The sequence below is a fragment of the Sorex araneus genome, chromosome 8 (assembly GCF_027595985.1).
Source record: "Sorex araneus isolate mSorAra2 chromosome 8, mSorAra2.pri, whole genome shotgun sequence".
In the NCBI taxonomy this organism is placed as follows: Eukaryota; Metazoa; Chordata; class Mammalia; order Eulipotyphla; family Soricidae; genus Sorex; species Sorex araneus.
In genome coordinates this window covers 41,221,893-41,234,407 of record NC_073309.1, presented here as the reverse complement: position 1 = coordinate 41,234,407, position 12,515 = coordinate 41,221,893, and the positions used below count along the sequence as shown (strand labels likewise).

Genomic DNA, 12,515 nt, shown 5'->3' with positions numbered 1-12,515 from the left:
GCCTTGAATGCAGCCAACCCAGGTTTAATTCCTGGCATGCCATATGATTCCCCGAGCCTGCCATGGTGATACCTGTGCCCAGCACCAGGAGTAAGTCCAGAGCACTGCTAACTATGACCCAAAAACAACAACAAAATGTCTTGCCTTTATTTTCCTGCTTCTCTAAAATAAGTAGTAATTAGATGGAGGAAACCTGGGCCCATAGAAACAAATTTTACATGTATTATTTTTATTCAGATAATAATATTTACAAAACTTCTAATAATAAACCAGCTAAGATAATATTTTACCTTCTATTCATGGTGTTCATTAGAAGCAGTTGAGGCAAATTTTTAAATTTGTATCTCAAACCTAACTTTTCCTACTTGAAAGTAGTGAAATATAGATAGTAAAGAGGGGTTCAGAATACTTGTCTTGGGGCTGGAGCGATAGCACAGTGGGTGGGGTGTTTGCCTTGCAAGCGGCCGACCCAGGTTCGATTCCCCACATACAATATGGTCCCCTGAGCATCACCAGGAGTAATTCCTAAGTGCATGAGCCAAGAGTAAGCCCTGTACATCACTGGATGTGATACAAAAGGCAAAAAAAAAAAAAAAAAAACAACTTGTCTTGCACATAGCTGATCACAATTTAATCCCTGGCACGAAATATTTTCCCCAAACCGCTGGTCACAGCCTGGAGTAAGCCCTGAGCAATAATGGGTATGGTCCAAAATAAAAGTAGTGAAAGAAACTCCTCAGTGGTTGAGATAATTTAGCCCATTTGTGAAAAAAAAATTACCTAAAATGTGGGTTGATTGCAAATTGAAGGGAAATTGCAACTTTATACTATACATTCATGCAAGTGCAAATTTTATAATATATATGTATACTGTTACTGTCATCCCATTGCTCATCGATTGGTTCGAGTGGGCACCAGTAACGTCTCATTGAGAGACTTTTTGTTACTGTTTTTGGTATATCCAATACGCCACGGGTAGCTTGCCAGGCTCTGCTGAGCGGGCTTGATATTCTCAGTAGCTTGCCAGGCTCTCCGAGAGGGGCGGAGGAATCGAACTCGGGTTGGCCACATGAAAGGTGAATGCCCAACCGCTGTGCTATCGCTCCAGCCAATATGTATACTATAAAATATTAATATTCAGACAGTTAAAATCAAGGATAGTTGTCTCCATCAGAGTAGATGTATCTTAAAAAGAAAATTTAAATTCTCTCTAAAGCAGGTGACCTCACTTAGGTTGTAAGATTGTGTCAGCTTTGGATGTAAAAACAAGATTATCCATATTACTATGTTTCACCAAAGTTTTAAAACCATTAGTTTTTTTTAAGCATTCTAATTTCAGAAGTGTTAGAAATGTAACAAGTCAGTCTTACAGCCTTAAAAACTGATAAAGTGGTTGGAAAACAATCTAAACTTATTCAAATTGTGAAGGCCTATCTCCCTCAATCTTGAAACATAAAAGGTAATACCAGATTTATCAGGGAACTTCCAAAGTTCTGCTCCATCACTGGCCTATTTCTGGTTGACTAGTACCTATACCTCGTAGTCTGATAAATTCTCCACATGATAGCGTATATGAAAAAATTTCTAATGCCCTCCAGGGCATGTATTTAGTCACCATGAATTACAAAGTTTTTCATGATTTGGTTTCAGGCATACAGTGTTTTAACATGGATCCCTTCACTAGTGTCTACTTCCTGTACCAATACCTTCCTCACCAACCCCATTTGCCTGGCACACACCAGTCTGCTTCTACCAGAAACTTTTTGTTTTCTTAGTTGGGTTACACCAGGCAACCCTCAGGGGTTACTCCTGGCTCTGCACTAGGGAATTCCTCCTTGTGGATCTCCAGGGACAATATGGGATGCAGGGTATCAAATACAGGTCAGCCGTGTGCAAGGCAAGTGCCACACCCTCTACTATTGCTCCAGCTTTGAGATATATAATCTTATATATAGATATTTCATATATATAAACTTTTGCACTGTGATTTATATTATTTATATTTATATTACTGTTGCTGATAGAATTTCATACACAGTTAACCCGTTTCAATACCACCACCTCCTCATGGTATAATGCTTCCCTCCACCACAAATGTTGCCCCTTTCCTGTCCTATTCCCCAGCCCCCTCAAGTGGCATATTTCCTACTGAATACCAGTCTTCATGTTGTCAAAACTCACATTCTTGTTTCCTTTTTTTCCTCCTGATACAAATGGAATCCTCAGCCAATAACCAAAAAGCTGTGGTTGAATGACTCACACCAAAGAGCATTGTTATCTCTAGCCAAAAGGCTGCATTTCCCCACAAACCTGCCACAAAAAAGTTTTAGAGGAGTTCACAACTCCCCTCTACCCATCCCCCCTTTCTTGTTGCAATAACAGGGTGTGTGTGTGTGTTGTGATTTCTTGCTAAGATCTTCTCCTGGCTCTGTACTCATGTCCTTTTGGGATGCTGCAGATCAGTGGCAGGTCGGCTTCATGCAAGGAGAGCGCCCTGTCCTCCGGCCTCTCGCTTTTGTCTTCACTCCAGCTGTGGTTGCTCACATGCTTTCCAGAGCCACACTCTGGAGGCACAAGTTTGCTGTGATAAGTGGGAGAGTTGTGCCCACACATGTGCAGACCCCAGGTTGCACTTCCTGATAGCAGCACTTGAACATCTTTTTAGCTGCTGTGGGATAGGAGGGTCACGCCCCTTTTTCTGTTTGATGCTTATTCACAGCTTACTGCTGGTGCAGCCAAAAATTGCTTTTAGACAAGGCACTAAGGAAAAAGGATGAAGGCAGTAACTCCACAAAAGACAGATTTTCTGATACATCAATGTCAGCAATGATTTGAGATAAAGAAAAATCTCAAAGCTACAAAGACCAGCACAGTCTGGGTTTGTTATCATTAACACTAACGCACTACAGGAGGTCACCTGCATGCGTGGGCTGCATAAACACTATAAACAGCCTCGCATGAGAACCTAAAAGCAGCACAAGCCACGGTGATAAGCACGCTCAACGAACTGACAAAACGGTGATCGCCAGATACCCACACACTCATGCAGCCCATGTGGAGCACCCCACAGGGTGACCTCTGGAACACCTAGCTCTGGAATGAGAAAGCTAGCGGAAGTCAGGATAGACTCAGAACCAAAACCTACCCAGGCCCACTGGACTGTGCCCTGGTGGTACCCAAAGCAGTGCAGGACACCACGTTGGGGACTGCAGAAGGACGTGTGGGGCGGGGAGTTCAGGAGTCAGAAATGAAACGAACAGGGGACTGAACCATCTCACAGCGGGTAGCGCGTTTGCCTTGCATAGGGCCGATCCGGTCCCCAGCATCCCATACAGTCCCCTGAGCCCGCCCAGAGTGATTCCTGAGCATACAGCCAGGAGTAAGCCCTGAGCATCGCCGGGTGTGACAATCTCCCCCCACTGCATCCTTCCCCAAACAAAGTGAAAGGAACAAGCTCAGAAGAGTTGGGGAAAGGGCTTCTACCAAGTTCCTCCCCATACAGCACAATGCGAAGGTGTTCACAGGTGGTTTTTTCCAAGGAGGTGTCAGTTAATGGTAATGTTGCCACCTCTTTACATTATAACCAGGCTCAGAGGCTAAAGATGAATTTTAGGGGGCTCTGTTTTCCTGGGGACTCGGTTTTCCTAATATTGGACACTCAGACAGAGCAGGAGAATACGATAAGCAAGCTTTAGACGTAGTGGAACTACTCCTGTCTCCCAGCAACGGAGAGAACCATTCAGGAAATAGCAGGAAATCAGGACAACCCATAATTCAGGTATTCCCTGGTGCTGGTATCCTGGGAAGGAGGAATGTGGGCGAAGGCGTCACCAGGTGCCACCAAGGCAAGGCAATGGCTACCTATGGACAACACCCTCTAGTGAGATCACTTTTTCTACGAGAATTGGGACTGCACAATGTATATCTTAGGAATAAGCTGAATATCTCAATGGAAAAGAAAAGATTTTGCCTTGAAAGGCTAACAGAAGAGACCAAGAAAAAAATAATCCAAGTTATTGTGCTTAGCAAACTTTATGACATAAATACAAAACTAAAATATTTGCATGGCACAATGGAACTGGATAGGCTAGAGGGAAGATAAGTTGATTTGAGCAATGAAAAACAAAAAACAGTGACCTAAATATATATATTTCTCTCTTACCTAAGAATTCAACAATAATCAACCCAGGAATGGTGAGCTAGCTTTGTCTTACTGAACAAGTAGTTCAGTAGAGCAAATATTTTATATCTAAAAAAGCAAACATCACAATACCATGGGTTTTAAAAATTTGTAAGTAAAATTTTGTATGTCATTTTGGATATCACAACTTTGAATATAATATTTTATATGTCATTGTGAGAACAAACATCAGATTACAAAATAAAACACCTATGCTTAAGGCGGCGACTGTGAAGGTTAACAGTAAAAACAACTGGGGTTGAGAGCTCCAAGATCTGGTATGTGGTTTTAACGTGAGAGCTCCAGGTTCCATCTCTGGCATTGCAGGGCCACCTGTGAGCCACTGGGATCAACCCCAAGCACTAAGCCGGGAGTGTTCCCTGACCACCACTGACTGTGGTCCCCAAAGAGCAAACAGAGAACCTGTGGCTTGGGATTATTACCTTGAAAAAAATAAATCAGTTGAAGAGGTAGTACAGTGGGCAGGGTATTTGCCTTGCCTGTGGCCTGAGCCGTCAGGAGCAATTCCTGACTTCAGAGTCAGGGGTAAGCCCTGAGCGCCACTGGGTGTGAACAAAAACCCAACAAACAAAAAATGGAGGAAAGAAGAAATCAGGTGCCAAACTACATCAAGAATCAGTTAATTGGGGCTGGAGAGACAGTACAGCGAGTAGGGACTCCTGAGTGCAGAGCCAGGAGGGACCCCTGAGAATTGCCGGGTGTGACCCAAAAAAAAACAATCAGTTAACTGGCAACTACTTTAAAATATTGTAATAGGAATTGAGGAGATAATATTGTGGGTAGAGCACTCACAAATGATTGACCTAGGTTCATTCTCTGTTACCCAATATAGTCCCCAAACCCAACTAAATGTTATTCCTGAGTAATAACTAAATGTTATTACTTATTCATAAGTAAGTCCTGAGCACCACCAGGTGTGGCCACAGAACTAAAAGGAAATATCATAATGTGTGTTTGAATGTTGTAAAAAAAAAGCGATCTTTAGGCCAGAGTTATAGTAATGAGGTACTGTGCTTGTCTTACAGATGGCCAAGCCAGGTTTGATCCCCGACACCCCATGTGGCCCCGAGTCCTCCAGGAGTGATTCCTGAGTGCAGAGCTAGGAGTAAGCCATTAGCAAGCCCACCTCCCAAAAAAACAGATTTTATAAGGAAGCTCTTGCCACAAGAAAAAATGGTAACTGTGTAAGAAAGGAAGTTAATAAATGACTGGAACTATGTATAGTTCCAGTCTATACATACACTGGAACTTTGTGTTATTATCTGAAATTACTAATGTATATCAATCATACATAAGTAAGAAGTAATTTCTGTATAAACTCAGGCTCATTAATATGAGTCATTCTTTTTCATTTAGCTCTAGTAAGACTAACCTTGAGAAATTTAACAAAAGTGATGACTTGAGTACTCTCACAAATAATCAAAGTAATTATTCTTCTATCTCCAGAAAATATAATAAAAATGATATGGATACAGCTTATAATATAAATTAAAAACTGGCAGCATTTTTAATCATAGTGTTTTTCAAAGATTTTAGATTTTCCTTAGTCTGGTTAACCGTTAAGGGAGTCTGTTTTAACATTTAAGAAAAATAATTGTTAGGGGCTGGAGAGATAGTACAGTGGGCAGGTTGCTTGCCTTGCATGAGAGTGACCCATATTCGATCCCTGGTATCACATACAGAAACAGGAGTCTGCCAGGAGTAATTCCTAAGTACAGAGTCAGGAGTTACCCAGAGCATCAACAGGTATGGCTCAGAAACAAACAAAAATTGTTAGAATATTAGGCATAAATTGTGGAAGTAGCACTGTTTAACTCAATGCACATGTCCTTCACTCTATCCTTTTATTTTGATAGAATTTTACAGCTATGCAATAACAATGCCCAAAATACTACTAACCTACTAATTTTCAAGGTGGTCATGTCTCAATATCATGAGTTTACTTCCTTATATTCATTCAGATAAAATAAAAATAATATTCTTAGGTAAGAGACAGTACAGTGACCCAGGTTAGATTCCTGATCACTGAGCACCGTGACCAATAGTGACCATAGAGCAACAGCTAGGTGTGACACTCCTCTAAAAATACTATCTCACATGCTCATATTCTTTATTATTTTTAATAGCAATGATTTTCTAAAAATTTAAGCTTCAGTTGCTTCTTATTTACTATTTAAAATGGTTCATTCCTGCACTCATTTGTGGAATATAAAATAGCATAGCATGAGACTAACACCCAAGGACAGTAGAAACAAGGGCCAGGAGGATTAGTCCACGGTTGGAAGCCTGCCTCAAATTCGGGGGTGTTGGTATACAACATCCCATAATCTCAGGCCTACCTAGGCTTGGATGTAAACATTGTTTTTCTGTTACTGTCACTTTAACTGACTATACTTCCGGTTATGTAACTGATTTTGATACTGTTTCCGTTGACTAAGCTAATTTGCATATTCTGCCTATGTGGCTGAATATCATTGGTTAGAACATCAAACTAGTTAATAAAAGGGGGCTGAACAGGCTGCTCGCAAGCGCCACAGCACAACAACTCTGGAGACAGTTATGTGATCCTCCCAGAAAATGTATTTCTTAAATGCCTCAGTCTGTCTAACCAAACCTTACTGCAACATATGTTGCAACATGGGGGGAAAGGCAGTTGGGGTACAGAAGGGACCACTAAGTAGATGATGGTTGGAGGGATCCGTCAGGATGGGAGATGTATGCTGAAAGTAGACAAAGGACCAAACATGATAGCCTCCTGGTATCTGTATTGCAAACCATAATGCCCAAAAGTAGAGAGAAAAAGAAGGAAAGTGCCTGCCATTAAGGAAGGGAGTGGGGTGGGGTGGGGTGGGGTGGGGGTGGCAGGAGGGATACTGGGGTCACTGGTTGTGTGAAAGGTACACCGATGGGAGGGAGGGATGTTCATTCATTGTATAACTGAAACTCAATCATAAAAGCTTTGTAACTATCTGATGGTGATTCAATAAAAAAAGAAACTTTAAAAATAAATGAATAAAATGGTTCATTCACGTCTAGAGTAGGAAAGGCATTTGACTTATATGTGGCCAACCAGAATTTAATTCTCAGTAGCCCATTCGATCCCCCAAGCCCTCCAAGGACGATCCCTGAGCAGAGAGCCTTGAGTATAGATGGGTGTAAGTCAAAAACCAAAATAGAAAGAACAGAAAATTGCTCATATATCTATTTCCACAGAGATTTAACTCTTGGCACCAAACAAAGTTACCCATAAACTTAAGCCAAATTTACAATCCACCCACAAAAAACTTCATAACTTACCTTATTATATTCACACACTATGTTTATTTTGCTGTTGTGTTGGACTACACCCAGAGGTGCTTGGGCTTACTCCTGGCTCTATGCTCAGAGATCTCTCCTGGCAGGCTCAGGAAACATACGAGGTACGAGGGATTGAATTCGGTTGGCTCTCTACCCACTGCACTACCTTTCCAGCCTCAAATCACACACTATATTTAAACCCATTATGAACACACAAAAAAATCTTGCCAACCTCTAAACCAATGTATCCATTATTCTCTTAGCTTACATTCTTTTTCAAGAGCCTATAATAAACTGCTACCACAATTTTTTTTTTAATTTTTATTAAATCACCATGTGGAAAGTTACAAAGTTCTCAGGTTTATATGTCAGTTATACAATATTCAAACACCCATCCCTTCACCAGTGCCCAAATTCCACCACCAGAAACCCCAGTTTACCCCCCGCCCCCACCCCCTACCCCCTACTGTATAACTAATGAATTTCACTTCATTTTTTCTTTACCTTGATTACATTCCATAATTCAACACAAAACTCACTATAGTTGACATAACTCTCTCTCTCTCTTTTTTTTTCTCTTTTTCCTTTTCCATTTTTTTTTTTTAATTTTTCCCCCTCATCCCCCTTCCTGCGCCTCATAGTATGGTGTACTCCACGCCACGTTGGCCAGCGTGGGGCTTTTGCTTAGCTCATAGTCCAGAGGTGGCTGTTACATTAAGAACCTTCAATATTTCAACAAAAACTTACTGTTATTATTTGGAGTTTCCCCCCCAAGTCTGACCTGTTCAAATGGAACCCTTTCACATTGATGACAATTATAAATGTTAAGTCGCGCGGACGCTGCTGCGTCCCCGCGGTTTTGGATTTCTGTATAAAGTCCTGGGAAAATTCTGCCAGAAACCAATTCCTAAAGCTGTCTCTGGTTCCCGCTTGTTCCACATCCACCGGCTCTGCAGGGGCATGGGCGCCCGGGCCGAAAACCCGGCCGGCCGGAGCCGAGCACGGGCCCGACTAGGGCTGGCTCTGTATCCTGCGGCTGTTTCAAGTTCAAAGCACACATTTTTTTTTTTTTTTCCGCGCCACCAAGTTCGTACCTTCTCAACGGACCCACAAAATGTCGGACACCACGCCTTCTCCCGGAGGGGAGAGAGACCAAGAAGGAAGGTTCTTTCCTCCATTAGCCGGCGGCTACCACAATTTTTTAAACTCTATTACAGGGTTTTACTAGATGAGAAGCAGATTAATTTATTTTTTTAATTATTTATTTATTTACTTATTTATTTTATTTTTTGCTTTTTGGGTCACACCCAGCAATGCTCAGGGGTTACTCCTGGCTTTGCACTCAGAAATTACTCCTGGCAGTGCTTGGGGAACCATATGGGATGCCAGGGATCGAACCCGGGTCGGCCGCGTGCAAGGCAAACGCCCTACCCGCTGTGCTATTGCTCTGGCCCTGAGAAGCAGATTAAACAAATCAAATATAACAATTCTTTCAGCTTTAGTAAGGCTATGAATTCAACTTTCATATATTTATTATGAAGTTTCTCTTCAGGATATTGATGCTATAGAAAAGTTGATAAGTTTATGAAAGGCAAAGTATTTTTTAAAAAACAAACACATGATGTATAATTCAGGACTATATTTCCAAGCGGCAAAATCTAATCCAAATTAAAACAAAAATTTATTGGATCCCAAAAATGATAAAAGTATGAGGAACCAATTCAGACTTCAGATTTGATTGCAATTGTATCAAATCATGCCATCAAATTTTTCTCATTTCCTTATTTTTCTATGGACTTAATGTGACAAATCTATTTTGAAGAGGCTTTTTTAAATGGCAAAAGACCTTACTAAATCATAGAAAGCTGCAATTAACAAAAAAACACTACTGCCTATTAAAAAAAGTCTGTCTAAATATCAGACAGGAACATTTGCCAATTCCTTATTAATCAATAGGTTGAGGAAAATAATTAGCCACACTGTGACACACACCTGTGACTTCATCAAAACTATGTACTCTTAAAAGTAAGGTAATTCTCAAATAGGGACAGAAATGAAAAGCTATTATTTATGCTATCTCAAATAACAGACTCTTTCACACATATCACATTCATAAAAAAACTACCCAAAAAAATTAGTGATGTTTATTTAATAAGAACTGAGTGGGGCCAGAGTGACAGCACAATGGGTAAGGTGTTTGCCTTGCATGCAGCCAACCCTGATTCAATCCCAGTATCCCATGGTCCCCCAAGCACCATCAGGAGTAATTCCTGAGTGCAGAGCCAGGAGTAACTCCTAAGCATCGCTGGGTGTGACCCAACAAGTAAAAAAGAAAACAAAACTGAGTGGTGAGTACGGTTTCTTTCTTTTTTTTTGGGGGGGGGGGCGGCTTCTTTGTGCGAAACACACACTTCAGGCTATTAAATTATTTCTTTAGTCTCCCACAAACGTTGTTGATTCATTAATTATTGTGCATCTACCATGTGCCAAATATTGTATCTTTATAAAGTTTTCAGTGGTGTAAAGAAGAAATCAGTAAACTCTGAGCGCTCGGTTTCTTTCTTAACCAGAGGGGTTTATTATGAATTTTCTGATGTCGTTTAAGGGCTGTGGAACAGCTAAAATTATTACCACATTCAGGTTGTTGGTCATGTGGGGGAAAGATGATGCGGGCCAAATATAGACTAGAGACTGAACACAATGGCCACTCAACACCTTTATTGCAAACCACAACACCTAATCAGAGAGAGAGAACAAAAAGGGATACCCTGCCATAGTGGCAGTGTGGGGTGGGGGAGACGGGACTGGGGAGGGGGGGAGGGATGTTGGGTTTACGGGTGGTGGAGAATGGGCACTGGTGAAGGGATGGGTTATCAAACTTTGTAAGGGAGAAACATGAGCACAAAAATGTATAAATCTGTAACTGTACCCTCACGTTGACTCACTAATTAAAAATAAACTATTAATTAAAAAAAAGTCTTCTACAATATAATATGTTACTGTAACCAGCATTATTTGGGGGCTTTTCAGTTTTAACAATGCAAAAATAGACTGCCTTACCGTTGGTGCTGTATCTATATGAGAGTTACAAGATTTCTGCGTGCTGATATTCCCTGTGAAAAGAAAATATTGCAAATAAAAAAAAAATTATTACCACATTCAGTACAGTCCAAGGATTTTTCTCCTGCATGTACCCTCTGGTATAGCCTAAGGGACAGGATCTGATGGAAAGCCTTCCCACAGTCATTACACACATAGGGTTTCCTCCAGTATGAACTCTTTGATGTTGATTAAGATATGAGTCACAACTGAAGGTCTTGCCACATTTGTTGCATTCATAGGGTTTCTCTCCTGCATGACTTCTCCTATGATGAATTAGAATTATAGCATCGCTGAAGGCTTTCCCACACTTACTGCATTCAAAAGGTTTTTCTCCAGTATGAATTCTGTGATGTCGATTAAGTTGTGAGTCAGTCTGAAAAAATTTCCCACATTTAAAGCACTCATAGGGCTTTTCTCCGATATGAATTCTTTGATATTGATTAAGGTGAGAGCGATAGCTAAAGGTCTTCCCACATTCGTTGCATGCAAAGGGTTTCTCTCCGGTATGGATTCTCTGATGTTGAGCAAGGTGTGCACTCCGTTTGAAGGCTTTATTACATTCCTTACATTCATATGGTTTCTCTCCGATATGAGTTTTCTGATGCTCACTGAGAAAGAAGTTATGGCTAAAGGCCTTTCCAGAGTCATTGCATTCATATTGTTTCTCTTCACCATGAATTCTCTGAGGTTGAGTAAAGAAAGAGTAACATCTAAAGGCATTATCACTTTCATCATATCCATGGGGTAATTTTCCAAAGTGAGTGGCTTGATGTTGGACAAGGAATGAGTGGAAACTGAAGAGATTTGAAAAACCATTATTTTCAGGTTTCTCCCCATGAGGGATTCCTATATGTTTATGAATGTATGTATTCTGGTTGAATTCTTTACACTCATTACTTAGCAAGTGTTTCTTCTCTGCACGTAGTCTATTATGCGCAATTAGGACTGAATTTGGGAGAACAATTTTATCATGAATATCAAATGTATGCACTTGCTTTATTATGGGATGTCTCTGTTGTGTTAAAATTACTGACTTAAAGAGAATCCTTCTCTCATAACTATTATATTCATTGCCTCTTCTCACAGCAGGGAGTTCCTTAAGAGGTGTCATTTGCCTAAAATGACTCTCTTTATTTCCCTGATGCAGCTTGAATTCACCCTCATATTTCCAGGGTTTTCTGAAACTGCAGCATTCAGGGACATAACGTGCAAGTGTTTTCATTACCATTGCCTGGGATATTTTCACTTCATCAATATACCACTTTCGAGATATTTCCTTAATTTCACACCAAGGCTCCAAACCTGAAAGATATTAAGAAAGTACATGTCTCCTTTTGTCCTTTATGCGTAGGAGAAAAAAACTGTCACAGAAGAAAAGAACTTAATTAAGGGGAGGCAGGGAGAAAATTTTGACCTCTCAAATAATACTGTAAATGTGAGTGAAATATAAAGAAAGCATAAATGAAGAAAAATGATGGAAGGAGGAGTAAGGGAAATAAGATGTATGGAACTGGAGAAGCCAAAAAAATTAAGGGACTGGGAACAGTTATTAGATCATAATCAGTTTTCTTGATTACAGTCTTAAAAGTTTCCCGTTCAAGCTGCTCTGTTATATAAGCCAAAGGCTCCATGAGGACAGGGGTAGTCTTTATTTCTTTTTCTTCCTACTTAGTGAATCCAGTGCATATAGCAGCATTTTTAAGTAAATAAATAAATGCTAACCAATTAATCAATAACATATAAAATTTTGTCAAGAAATACAGAACATTATTGGATTTTATTTTTCCTTTACCTAGAAGAAATCAGGAGGTCAGCTTATATCATTATTCAGAGAAAAATGTTATTTATAGATACCAGAGCAACAGTGCAGTGGATAGGGTGCTTCCTCGCATGCAGCCAACCAACCTGGGTCCCT

General features: G+C 40.5%; 1 protein-coding gene across 8 annotated transcripts in view; it reads right to left on the bottom strand.

Annotated features, from left to right (window-relative positions):
- Positions 1–7,908: 7,908 nt before the first annotated feature.
- The window catches only part of LOC101544838 (zinc finger protein 383), a 62,898-nt gene continuing 58,291 nt past the window's right edge, over positions 7,909–12,515 (bottom strand). For 5 of the 8 annotated variants that reach the window (XM_055145128.1, XM_055145127.1, XM_055145126.1 and 2 more), the window contains one exon: positions 7,909–11,902. In XM_055145128.1, coding sequence (XP_055001103.1) covers positions 10,584–11,902 — 1,319 coding nt within the window. In that variant the 3' untranslated portion in view covers positions 7,909–10,583. The remainder of the gene's footprint in view (positions 11,903–12,515) is intronic. The other 3 variants (XM_055145130.1, XM_055145131.1, XM_055145133.1) reach the window with 2 other exon arrangements.